The sequence below is a fragment of the Hydra viridissima genome, unplaced genomic scaffold (assembly GCF_058129835.1).
Source record: "Hydra viridissima isolate aposymbiotic clone 2 unplaced genomic scaffold, HvirCarnegie_v1 scaffold_8, whole genome shotgun sequence".
Lineage (NCBI taxonomy): Eukaryota > Metazoa > Cnidaria > Hydrozoa > Anthoathecata > Hydridae > Hydra > Hydra viridissima.
This window is the reverse complement of record NW_028324307.1, coordinates 6,033,849-6,048,093: the sequence shown is the minus strand read 5'-3', so window position 1 is coordinate 6,048,093 and position 14,245 is coordinate 6,033,849. Positions and strand designations below refer to the sequence as shown.

The window sequence follows — 14,245 nt, the reverse complement described above, 5'->3', positions numbered from 1 at the left end:
CCGCTTCTCATTTTTACTACATTTAACTTGAAAAAATTGTCTATTTTAGAATAAACAACATCACTCAGTATTTTTAAGTGTTTGTTTTAAAAATGTTAATGCATCTAATGCATCGTCCCGTTATGAGCTCCTTATTTTTGTAGCAAATAATCCCAGGCTTGAGAAAGCCCTTTCAGCCTCCACAGATGTCGGAGAATTAGTTTTAAGAGCATTAAAAAGCATTTCTAAATATTTGGGTCTTGATTTGCTGGCTTCAAAAAAGCCATTTCCTTTTTAATGAGGTTAGATCCAAGTTCATCTTTGTCTACTGTCATTTGAAAATCAGATGTTTTAATGAAACATTTAAGCTCTTGAGCTAAAGTCAATTTAATGTTAGTATTTTTCATATCATCAGTTATATCATTGTTATTGGCTTCTCCATCAGCATCAGAGTCTTCCTCGCTAGACTGGAATAATCTTTGAATAAGATTGGTAGCAAAATTTGCTATAGAGTTTCTTTTTATTTTATTCCCAAACTGATCATCTTGATTCAAAACATCTGGGTTTGATAAATATTTCATTGGATGTATTAACTTTATGTTTCTCCTTTCAACAATTCTTTTTTCAAATTGCTGCTTTTCAAGTTGACTAATTGGCGTGTTGGCTTCATCCAATTTTTTCCGGATAAATTGAATTATAATTTCAGAAAACAATAAATCAGCATCACTTTTGGAAAGTGCTTCAACAGCTAGTTTTAGCGGCTTTAGGGCAACACAAAAGTTATTAACTTTATCAAGTTCATTCTTAGAAAGAGGAAAATCGGTGTTTTTGCCAATTAAAACTATTTTTATTTCTTTTTGGACTTCCAAAAACCGTTCTAACATAGCAATTGTGCTGCTCCACCTTGTCCTGGAGTCACAAATCAAAGCTTTCTCTTTTCCAAATGCTTTAACAATATTTGGCTGAAGATCATCATCATTTTTTACAGGTGATCTACGAAACATTTGTACTAAATTTCGAACTTTGGCCACCGGCTCTTGAAATTCAGTTTTCAATGAGGGCACCAAATTTTCAGTAGATATTTGAATTGTTTCAACATAATCAATCAAATTTTCATCTTCTATCTATCACTATCACCATCATAATCTTCATTAACATCTTGAATTAAATCATTAACTTCAATAGTATCACCAACTTCAATCGTTTCATTAACTTCATTGTTATTACCAACTTCAATGGTATCAACAAGTTCATTGTCAAAACTATCGTTTGGTAGTGCAGCACTTTTTTTTAAAAAAAAAGCACATCAATTACGCATAAATGGATAGCATGATTGTAACATATTTGATGTTCTGGTTTAGTGTCATAGCCAATTTTTTTCATCAAACTGGCTCCATATGTAAAAAGGCAACAATATCTTTGTCTAAGTTTATACCAAATGAATTAAGTTTTTTATTAATTAGTTCCATGGCTTTCGATGCTGGCATTGTGCCATGCACCCTTAACATTCCAAGAGATTGAAATCCTCCGTTATAATGAATATTCAAATTCATGTATCTCCTGTTTTGGAGATGAACTGATGTGTACTCGTCAAATGTTAGGCTAAATTTACCATTAGTTAAAATGACTTTTTGTAATAAAGCAATTACTTGTTTCTTGATTGTTTCAAAGTAATTCATCACTAAATCACGAACAGTTTGATGACTTTTGGGCAAATTATATCCTTAAGCTCGAAATGCTGTTCGCAAAACTTGACTATTAGCAATGGTTGTAAAACTTATTCCATCAATAGCAGTTAATCTGTTCAAGATTTCAGGCAAAGTTTTAATACCAGAACTAAAAAAGTTTTCAATTCTTGGTATTTTAGGAACATGACTAATTTCGACAGCCTCAGAGACCAAGGTATTACATTTAATAATGTCAATTTTATGTTTCGTTTTTAAGTGTCTTGTAATAGTGCTTGTTGTTGAGCCAGGAGTTTTCAACTTTACAAATTTTACATTTGGCTTGTTGCAGCTCTTGGGAAAATTCAAAATAATCCCAAACCTCAGATCTTCTGGATGTGCTAACGTCTTTGAAAGTAGCCATGTTTTATTTTTAATTAATATTTTAATTTTCTAGGCATTTCTTCTGAAAGTTCGAACTTTTAAGCGAAAAAAGTTCGAACCTGAACGTTAAAATTTAGGCGTAAAGTTCGAACGTTCAAACTTGAACATGTTTGAGCGAGCAGTCCTAATCTGAATCCATTTAACATAAACATTTGTCAGCATTTACAATTCCATCGTAATGTACAGTAGTATTTTGCTGGTTTAAAACTATTTGCTTCTTGAAGAAAAGGTTTGTAAAAACGCCAATAGTTTTTTGAGGCTTGAGGAGACTTGTAATAAACAGCTATTGGTGCATCTCAGCCAGTTGCTAACGCATGAATTTCAACATCAGTGCTTCAGACTTAATCATTCTCCATTTTTGCATCTCTGATGTATTTCAACACTGGTTTTGAAAAATAAGCTACAAATCCAGTTCTATATTCAAGAGTACCGACTGCAAATTGACGCAGTATAACATAAAAATCTTTACAAAAAGACAATTCCGTTGCCTTTAATATTTTATGAACTTTGAAGGATTAGCCTTTGAAGGATTAGATTAAAGGTAACTGTTTCCTCCGTATATTATTTCATGTATCTTTTCATTCAAAATATCAATTTTTTTTTTAAAGGTATTTTGGAAGAAGGTTGGATTTTTAACAAGCAGCACTTATTAAATCTTGGCTAATCTTCATTTATTACCAGTAGGTATGATTTATTGGCTAACAAGAACTTTTATAGATTCTTAATTTTTGTAGATTCTGAATCGGCGCATTTATCATCAGAGAGCTTTTAAACCAGCTGTTAAGTGATAAACTAAGACTTCATCTCGAATTTTAAAATCCAAATTAGTCAGTTCTAGAATACCTTTTAATAAAAATCAATAAAATAAAAATCATTACAAAAAAGCTTGAATATTCTCATTCCTTTAATGTTAAAAGAACTAAAATAAAATAAATACCTTCTTCGGTATCTAAATTAACTCGTACTTACTGGAACTGTCAACATTTAACTAAAGTTACATGTTGACAGTTCCAGTAAGGCTTTCTGATACGTTATTACAAAACTCTCGATCTAGATCATTAACTAGAATCATTGAGCAGCCGTGGCGACATTTAAGTTCATATAAAAATCTAGCTACCCCTTTTTCATACTTCCTGTAACGACTGATACTAACCTATCTAAATTGCGGCGACCATTAAAAACTTTTCTGATTTCAGTTTTATATTAAAATTTTAGGTATTTCAATCTGGTTCAAGAGATTAATGGAGAGCCCAAGTTGCTTCTCTGTAATTTAAGTTTGAAAAAAAATTTTGTTGTAAGAAAAAAAGGAAATTTTAATTTACTTTATGATGTCACTCAACTTCTTAAGGACCTTTCCCCTTTCCCCCTTCCCCCTACTGCGCAAAATAGTTCGTAAATTAGATAACCTTCATCCGCCACACACAACTATTTATTAGCAATAGTTATAAGGAATTTAAACTAGATATTTGGCAGAAAATCTGCCATTTAATTATTTTTTTAATAGTGCTTTTCTCATTTTTAAAATGATTCAAACTTTTTCATACAATTACTTCAACAACTTAAACATGTTTTTAAATCAGTATATTAACACCAGCTTCTTTAGTAAGCCTGCTACTGTAGTTCCATCAAAGCCAGGAAAACGTGCGAAATTGTCTATGTTTTCTATATACGAACGTTCCTGGAATTACTAGCCTACCTGCTGAATTTATGTTGCTCTTAAGGAACTATTTGGATTGAGTAGCACGTTCACAATTTCCTTCAGCTATCACTTCCTCTACACACGCCCAATGTTTTGGTGTTTTCTGCATGAGCGCTTCAAACAACATGAAAGTTTGGAGATAGTGGAAGTTGGTTTCCTTGGAGTTCTGTTAAAATTCACAAAGTTTGTACGTATTTTTTTGAGAATGTCTTATACAGTCAAGTGGCTTTTTTAAACATAACTTCCTTTTTATATTTTAAGTCTCGGAGAAAGTTGAAATAAATCATCTGGATCTAAACTTTCGGTAGCGATTTTTTTTTCCTACGGATATACATAAATATACAAACTTAAAAAAAGCGAGAGAAATTTTAATCATGCTAGAGTACCGTAAAAGTAGTAGCCAAATGGGTAACATTAAATAGGTGTTTTTTGGTTTCTTTTGTTTTAAAAAAACGTTAGCCTTAACCATGTTTCACTGGCCTTAATAACTCTTCAGCTTTGCACCCAAATGGTTCTTGGTCATAAAATGTTTACTCTAATCTTGGCTACTTTGCGTTGGTTTTGGTTAAAATATACAGAAAAGATGTTTAGCACGTTTTTTTCCTGCTTTAGCGAGATTTTGTAATTTTTCATAAACTTAATTAGTTTAAAAGTTAGAAAGCTAAAAATTATCTTCTTCGCTCTAAATTTTTACTCGAATTAATATTTAACAACTCTTTTTTTAACTTTAGAATTTAAAGAAATTAAAGGCTTACATTGATTGGCTGGTTTTCTTACCTATTGTAACAAACCTACAATTTTTAATTTATTGACTTTCTTACGTTTTTTAGGCGAACTTTTTGTATTTCTACATTATTGCAGTTTTTTTTTAACTATAACAAAATGAGTTTTTTAAATAAGAAAAAATTTACATTTACAAGTATAAAGATGATGTATTTATGCAAACTTGTAAATAAATAATCATATATACTTTTATTAAATTAATCGAAAACACACAAATTAGTTCTTACTTTTACGGAATAAATATACATTTACGGAACACATGCGAAAATTACACAGTTAACGAAAAGCAGATCGACACTTTTAGATATTGATTGATTTATATGTAATTAATGAATAAAATTATTGCTAAAACTTCAGATCTGATTTTATTTGAACACAAGAAATATTTACTATCAACTTGTATGTATAATCTAATTAAGCTGATGCTCTACGACTATATCACTATGTCATCAAAATATCACTATCTCATCAAAATAATCCGACAATCCTTCATCCTCAAAGCTTGAATGATTGTCAAAAAACATAGGTGCATCACTTGGAACATTAAGAAACTCATCTTTAGTAAAACCACATGCTCTAACTGTTCCAAAGTGACTAGATATTTCTTCCCATTTTGCTGCGCCGCACTCGTGATAGAATTCGTTCAACAACCGAAGTGTGCGTTGTCGATGAAAGTGATCAATAACAGCCTCTCCATCATTCGGCCAACTATCATCAAGTTCTGCAATATTATAGAGATACAACGGGCAGTGACTATAATCATTTCTCCAGTTATCGAAGTGATCGTAGACATCTCCATAATCTTTATCAAGATCTTTTTTCCCACAAAAATAACACCACTCCGTTTCACAATTCACACAGGTCATGTGATTGCAAGCATCATCTTTGCGACCAACAATTCCACAGCCTGGGCACTGTATTCCAGTTGAACTCTCTATAATTTTTTCAAATTTCTCTTTAAAAGTTGCAAGCTCCATGCACTTCATATGATACCTAAGTCCTTTGTCCTGATTTTCGACTTGAGGGTTGTCTAGATATTCAATTTCACTAATATCACTGTCTATTTCTGCATCAGAAACTTCTGCATCAGAAATTTCTGTTTTACAGACAAAACATGTGAGTTTTTTGCAGGATTCTCGTCTGCAGAACACAAACATGACGCTCTTTTGGTCTGTTTGACGAATCTCGGCAAAATTACAGAATGGACACTGACATAGAACTTCGTTTGAACCAACAACTTGCTTAGCCCAGACAAGCTCAAACATACACGTATGAAATTGTTGAATTTGATTGGTTGTCATGATCCTTTCAACAATATTTAAGTTTAATTCTACACGACAATCTGGGCATCGTGGAGGAAGATAAATTTGTGGTTCATTGAGCATAATTTGTACAAATTGTGCGGCGCATCCATTAAGACAAAGGTAGTGACCTTGAGGACATGCAATTCCACCGTGATTTTCGCCTATTTCTTCATAGCAACCAGAGCAGTTGGGAGATTCCCTACAACTTGAACCCATACCGTATTGAGTATTTTCTCTAAATATGCAATAAAACTTACTAACATGCAAATAATACTAAAATGTTATTTATATTTAAAAAATCATCAGTGGGGAAGGGCTCAAATTCGCACATGCCACACAGCAGGTTTTGGGGAAGCTGTTAGCCTCCTCCTGTCCAACTTTGTTAATAACTTAGTTTTAAATCTTAGAAAATCCACCAAATGAAAAATATTTTTTTCTTTTTATGACGTAATTGATAACATAAAATGAGGCAGGAAATAGGTTTTATACTTTTTCGCTCGAACAAGTTTTTATTCAAGAATAGGTATATATCTGGACATATACTTGTACCAACATACGCTTACTTTTGTGTAAAAAATAAGTATGTATTAAGGTATAAACATTTGTTATCTAAATTAGTTGGCTAAGCAAAAAGCACGGAAAAATTTCGATGACAACGGCCACATGGTAGTTAAGAAAGAATATTGAGCATTCAAGAAACTGGCTTAATCCATTCCAAGATGCCTAAGATTGACTTTAGTTTACCATAACTTCTTTTAACATTTTCAAAATATGTTCGTTTACACTTTGAGTTTCCAACTCTGATAGGAGCATTAAATATGTTACACGATATTCTATTATCTAGAGAAAAGTCCAAAATGTTTTGAGGGATTGTTACCGCTAAAGGGTTTGATAACTGTGTAGCAATTTTTGCATGTTTACGCTTGTCATTAGATTCGAGTTTTTTTTCATCTTGAAGAAATCAAAAGGTTCTGGAATATTGCTTCTTCTCTTTCCTGTTGACCCATAATTTATTATGATATTTAAAAACCAGCATAAAGTATTTGAACCCATTAATAATAGCTGAATTTTAAGCAGCTTTACTTTCTATATTAAATATCTGCCTTAAATGATAAATATCCGGCCAGTATTAGCAGCTCATTGCATTTACTACAAAACCATCCCCGAAAATTTTCATCATTCTCGTGCAGTGACGGATCCAAGAATTTTCAGGGAAGAAGGGAGTGGCATAACTAAAATTGGGCAACGTAATTTAATATTACCACAAAACAAAAAACAGAGACAAAAAATACTATGAACAGTAACAATATTTATATCATAAATCAAATATTAAAAGTAAAAATTTTACAATGGTAAATCAAGGTACCTTGATTTTGCTCTTGTTAGTGCTTGACATCTTAATTATATATATATATATATATATATATATATATATATATATATATATATATATATATATATATATATATATATATATATATATATATATATATATAGTATTTGTAAGTACTAAACGGATATACTTGTGTAAAATACTTGATATTATTTATTAAGTAAGACGAAAAAGACAATAAGTTAATAAGCATCATTTTCATTTATACTTTGATTGAGGAATCATTATATTATTATTAGTTGTATTAATATTTTGTTGTCAAGCTTTACATAGATTTACACTGCTAGAAGTTAATGATTCTATCGATACACGAACCATAAAAAAACAATACACATCCAAACACTCTAACATAACCGAACAAAATAAACACATTCCCTAAAAACTAACCAAATCCTTCACAATACATATATTTATATAAAACGAAAGTTTAAAATAGAAAGATGTTTCATATTTTTGCCAGGTGTCTACAAATTGGAGAAAAAAAAACAGTTCCTTTTTTGAAATAAAATAAAATGTCCGCCAAATGAAGTGTCAATTTATCTGTGTGAGTTTGAAATATTTTGCTAGAGAATCTGTTTTCTATTTTGAAATTTTTTTTTAATGAGAGAAAACTGTATTTTTCCCCATTGTTTCTTAGCTTATTAGTTTCATAATTTTTTCAGAAGAATTGTGACGTATTTATTGCACAAAAGAGAAAATACTAGAGAAGTAATAGAAAATATTAGAGAAGTAATAGAAAATACTAGAGAAGTAATAGAAAATACTAGAGAAGTAATAGAAAATACTAGAGAAGGCGAAGAGTAAGATGAGTTTTGATCATTTGGAACTTAAAAAACATAATCTTTGAAAATATGATCTTTTAAACACCGGTATTTTCGAGTGAAGATAAGTTTCCAACAACCTTTATAAATTAACTGCATGCAGAAAGTAATCATGTATCTGTTAACTTTCCAAACTACTCTTGAAAAGCTTAAGGCAGATATTTTAATTATGGAGGAATTGCTGAAGCTCTAAAATAAATATTGATTGAATGTTAAAACTCTTAGAAAGATAAAGAAGCTTTAGTTCCTTATTTTAAATTAGAACCTGCAATATGATGAACTTGAAAATTTCTTTAGCTTGAATAAACAAGGTAATCTTTAAGCTGTAACCTCTGATGTTTCAAAAAAAAAAATCACCGATTGTCACCTGCGTCTGCTCAAAACTCTCTTTTGTTCTGGATTGTGTATGACATCTGAACAATTCAGGTCTTTTTAAAAAAATTTAAAGTGTCTACAATTAGATACCAGAAACCAGATGCCACTGTTTACATGACCACAACCTTTTAAACCGTATTAAAAAGCAAATATATAAAAATATTTTCATAAATATATATATTTATGAGAATTAATGGTTAAGTTTCTCTCGAATCTTTTTTTTTTTACTCTGAGGAGATACTTTACTACTAATTCAAAATCTAAGTCATAAAGCTGAATCCTTATTTGCGTTAGTAATAAAAACCTCTTCATTGATAAATTCATTACTTTGTTTTTTATAAGAAAGTAAACTTTGTTATTTGAAACTTTGATATCTGATGTGAAAAACCTACATGTTTGTGTCCCATCTCTCATTTTGGGGATCTGGGGTAAAGTTATCACATGTGGGTTGTTAAAAGCAAAATTAAAACTTGTGATTTATTATGATCGTCATTATAATATATGATTTTATTGTATTTAAACAGTTGGTAATTATTTGTTAAAAATATATCATGTATTCTTTGATAAAGAGAAACTAATTTCAAAAATGCAACTTAAAAAAGTTCCAACTGAGTTTCAAAAGTAAAAATATCGTCTGTAATGTGACCACGAATGATAAAGAAGTCTTTAATCTCACTATTTGCAGCATAACTTTTTTCATGCAGTATGATGTTCGGTTTCGTATTATACTTTTATATCTTTAAAACTTACATACGTAGTTTATATCGACATAAAAACTTTTACAAATGAAAATTTTATCAAAAAAAAAAATTTGCTCAACAATTTATTGGTCATTTATTTTGTATCAAACTATATTATATTATCCTACATTATATTACATTATATATTACATTATATATTACATTATATATTACATTTTATATTACATTATATATTACATTATATATTACATTATATATTACATTATATATTACATTATATATTACATTATATTATATTATATTATATTATATTATATTATATTATATTATATTATATTATATTATATTATATTATATTATATTATATTATATTATACTTTATTATATTATATATCATATTATACTATATTGGAATATACTATATTATGCTATATTATACCACGTTTTGCAATACTGTATTGAGAAATTTGGACCAATGCAAAATAAATATTTTAAAACTCGTATTTTTTAGGATAATGATACGTGCATGTCTTGTAAAGATTTATGATATGTAAAGTTTTGTTACATGTTTATGTTGGTTAATCGAGAAAAACCTCTAAACAATTGAACCCGTCATTTCGAAAAGGGCACAAGTCACACTTTTTTCGAATTTCACTTTTTTGAGCCATTTTATTTATTTTTTTATTTTTTTTAATAAATAAAGTTCACAAAAACTCTCTATGTTTTTTATTTATCTACTCCTATATTTAGTTTTATAAGCACCGTAGACTTTTTTTGATAAGAAACATATTTTTTGTTGATCCTGAAAAGTTTTAATTAACGGACTTGTGTTCTTTTCGAAATGACGAGTTCAATTGTTATGAAAATAAATGTTAATTTTTTCAAAAAAAAAAAAAAAATCATTTCGTTATTTATGAAATGATAGTAAGATGATTTTTAAAATTTTTGTAAAGAAAGTATACATAGATGCGTAAATATCTTAGAATAGCAAATGAGGGCCATCATTAAAAACAAAATAAAGAGGCTCACAAAACTGATAAATACTCATATCATTTTGAAAACGATTTCAGGTACAAAAATAAGATAAGCGCGTCATAAATATAAAAGAAATATTTAAAGGAGTTACCATGTAAATATTGAGCCATATTGTTACCATATAAATATTTGAGTTACCATATAAATATTACAGTAAATTGAGCACAAAATCGAAACCTAATACTTCTTCTATTATCTACAATCTTTTAATATAAAGCAACTTTATCATATACTGCAATATACAATAAGCAATAACAAGTTTGGCCATGATAATTGGTAAATAATATAGTATCGATAGATAGAATAAAGTTGATAGATAAAGTAACAAACGACGTGCAAACTGATTTAAGCTTACGACGGTAAAAAAAGAATTTTAGAAGGCAATAAAAATAGAACAAAGTGCAGATTATTTCTTTTGTAATCGATTTAGAAGCTTAATACAAACGATGATATCAACGAAACTAAATTCTCAAACCAATCTCTTTGATTTCCGCAAAGTAAAGATTTAAATGGCACATGTTCAGAAAAAATGTTTATTAGGAATAATATTTAGAAAATAAATTTAATTAACATTTATTTTGAGTATTATTAAAATATTTACTAACTTATTTGAAAACCATGTTTGAGTAAATAATCAAAATTTTTCTCAATCCAGATTAGGTCAAGTTTAAGGCTTTTGGTTTAACTTGGTTCAGATTCGTATTACTGTACCTTTGGTAAACACTTAAATCAAAATCCCATCCGCATGAATTTAAAAAGCACAACAATTTATAATATTGTTTCAATTGACCCTAGCAATTCTTTTTATTGAATTATGAAGTGTTTTGCACTCAACTCACTAATATTCATCGTATGGGTCGACTTACCCATAAGAATTCAAATAAGTAAAATATTTCTTTTGTTGTTTTTTTTTTGTGCATCTTTACAATACCCAAAACTTTTTCTTTATAAATATTTTTCTTTATAAATATTTTTTTTTATAAATATTTTTCTTTATAAATATTTTTATTTATAAATATTTTTCTTTATAAATATTTTTATTTATAAATATTTTTCTTTATAAATATTTTTATTTATAAATATCTTTCTTTATAAATATTTTTCTTTATAAATATTTTTATTTATAAATATTTTTCTTTATAAATATTTTTATTTATAAATATTTTTCTTTATAAATATTTTTATTTATAAATATTTTTATTTATAAATATTTTTCTTTATAAATATTTTTCTTTATAAATATTTTTATTTATAAATATTTTTATTTATAAATATTTTTATTTATAAATATTTTTATTTATAAATATTTTTATTTATAAATATTTTTATTTATAAATTTTGGAAATTTAGCCGAATGCCAGCATGATGAATTGAGTTTTTTGTTTGGCAAATAAAATAAAAAATCTAGATAATGAGATTGTAAAAAAATTGGCGCCATTTTTTGAATTACAATTTTTAAACCAAGAAAATCAGGGCTATTAAACTTGATTTATCAAGGATGGTTTTAACATATATATTAATATTAATTGTCTAGTTAATACTGTTTTTCCATTTTAAATAAAATCTATTTTATTTAAGATCAAAGTAATATATTTATTAGTTTAAGCTAAAAATTTTGTAAAATATCTTTTTTTTTGAAAGAACAATAGACGGTGTGAATAAAAACGTGCAATTGCTTTTGCTATGTGTTTTCGGAGCAATTACTCCACTTTACGTAAAGTAATTGCTCCAAAATCACATAGCAAAAGCAATTGCTCATTTTTATTCACATCGCCTAATATTTGGTTATCTAATATGACGTCAACTAATTATTAAATTCCTATTGTTTTGATTAATTCCGAAAAATTTCAATAGACGGCCTTTATTCTTAAACATTTAGTTATAATTGATTTAATTTACGTGAATTATCAGAAGTTGACCGTAAAATTGCGTCTATAAAACATAAATAATATAATTAGGGCTAGAGTATGTTAGGTCAGTTAAAAAGTACTCAGAAGAAAATAACCGATGAAGTGCGCCACATTTCTAAATACAAAAGGTTTAGTAAAAATAATCACTTTTACTGTTAATGGCTTTTTTTCGTCATTCCTACAAGGTATGAATAGCTCTCTTCCAAAAACAGTCTGTTCTTAGAGCTGAGAAATCCGTCATTCAGTTATTTCAGTTTATGATTACTATGAAATTAGCTGTTCTTCATGAAGTCGCCCAAGGCAATGAATAAATGGAAGTTCGCAGGAGAAGTGTCTGGTAAATATGGAGGGTGACCTAGAACTACCCATTCTTCTTTACCAGTGTCTGTCGTTTCTTCTTCACCACGTGTAGTCTGGCGTTGTCTTAGAGCAAAAGGTCTTACTTCAATTCGACGGTGATTGATGAAGGCGTAAAGATGATTACTATAAATTTCTTCAGCAATTTTTTGCCTGCTTCTCATCACCTCATGATGAGCCATTCTGAATATTTATTTCCAACAATAACGGACGTTTTTTTTAATTAATGGACGAAATTTTTTGCAAACAAAGTTGTTTACAAAAAAATTATCATTAATTTTCTTATAATATTAGATATAATTTTACATACTTTATGAGGATTAATACAATGTGTTGCATTACTTTTAATGCAACGAACTATTTTATGGCTTTTTGTTTTTAAAAGAATGCTTTTCTCGCAACGGCTTTTTGTATTAGAAAGAGGGCTAAAGCATGCGAGCTTTGTAATTGATTTTGTTATTGTATATATATATTACTTACTTCTTGATCAAGAGCTATCTTTTACTTATACTTAACTGCTTATTGCAAAAGGTAGTTAAACACAATGTATGAATAATATAACAACAGAAAATAATTATTCTTAACGTAATGCAAATGTAATTTAATATAAAACGCTGTACATTATATTAGTATGTATATTGTACAATACAGTATAATCTTTAAAATTTTAATATAATTTTATATATTTAGCAATATATATATATATATATATATATATATATATATATATATATATATATATATATATATATATATATAAACTTATCTATTTGTTAACTTTTTTTTGTATAGCTAAGCTTTTTGTAATAATGTTGTGTTTACACAAGATAATTTATAAAAAAGTGAATAAAAAAAAAAAACAACAGATTATTCTTACAGCTCGAGCATTTCCTAATATTTTTGAATATGTTTTCATGGTTATCCATGTTATAAGATTAAATCGTAAAAATTGGCCTGCTGTTTTTAGCATTTTAAACAATAGCCTCGCCGTGTATTTTAATAGGCTGTGGTTCAAGCTTGCCCTGAAACAGGGTAAGTTTGTTCATTTTATTTTCGCTGTCGCGGGATGACTAAGTTTTATAACTATCAGTAAGGATTAACAGGTTACTAAGATTTTATTACCCTTCAAAAATTTTTAATTTTAAGATCAATATTCTAGGAACTAAGTAAGGTTTTTTGAATTGGTTTGGAACTAGTACCAGTCTCTTTAACGTTTGGCTTAGAATTAGAAGAACTAACCCAGAAGGTGCTCGTAAGCAATGAATCTGTTAAAAGAGATATCAGAGTATATTTTTTTCATCCATCAACTGACTCAATTACGTACTCTTCCGGTATCGAACTGGAGAAGTAAGAAATAGCGAACATGGTCGTCAAGTTTCATTTTCGACTAACGCAAAATGTTGCGTAACTCTCTCATTACATTCAGATACTGTTACGGAAACAGTTACTTTGGATGCATTTAAAAGACCGATTATTTCGAGATTGTGATTAAAACGTAAAAGAATTGCTAAATTCTTTGCAATTTTAAAAATTATATGTATGTATATTGGCGCATTTTATCATGTGAAACTTCTTTTCATAATATCTTTAAACTTAACTCCTCATGCTTGACAATAATAATAAAAATAATAATAATAATGATAATAATAATAATAACATTAATGATAATAATAATAATAATAATAATAATAATAATAATAATAATAATAATAATAATAATAATAATAATAATAACAATAATAATAAAATGATAATAGTAAATAATAATTGCAGCAGTAAC

At 28.1% G+C, this 14,245-nt stretch overlaps 1 protein-coding gene across 1 annotated transcript; it reads right to left on the bottom strand.

Moving 5' to 3' along the window:
- Positions 1-4,622: 4,622 nt before the first annotated feature.
- On the bottom strand, positions 4,623-7,269 carry LOC145186349 (E3 ubiquitin-protein ligase RNF19B-like). The gene is made up of 2 exons (XM_090096560.1): positions 7,240-7,269; positions 4,623-6,108 (listed from the first exon to the last, which is right to left on the bottom strand). The coding sequence occupies exon 2, from the start codon at positions 6,087-6,089 to the stop codon at positions 5,019-5,021; it is 1,071 nt and encodes a 356-aa protein (XP_089952686.1). The 5' UTR covers positions 6,090-6,108; positions 7,240-7,269; the 3' UTR covers positions 4,623-5,018.
- Between the last annotated feature and the right edge of the window lie 6,976 nt (positions 7,270-14,245).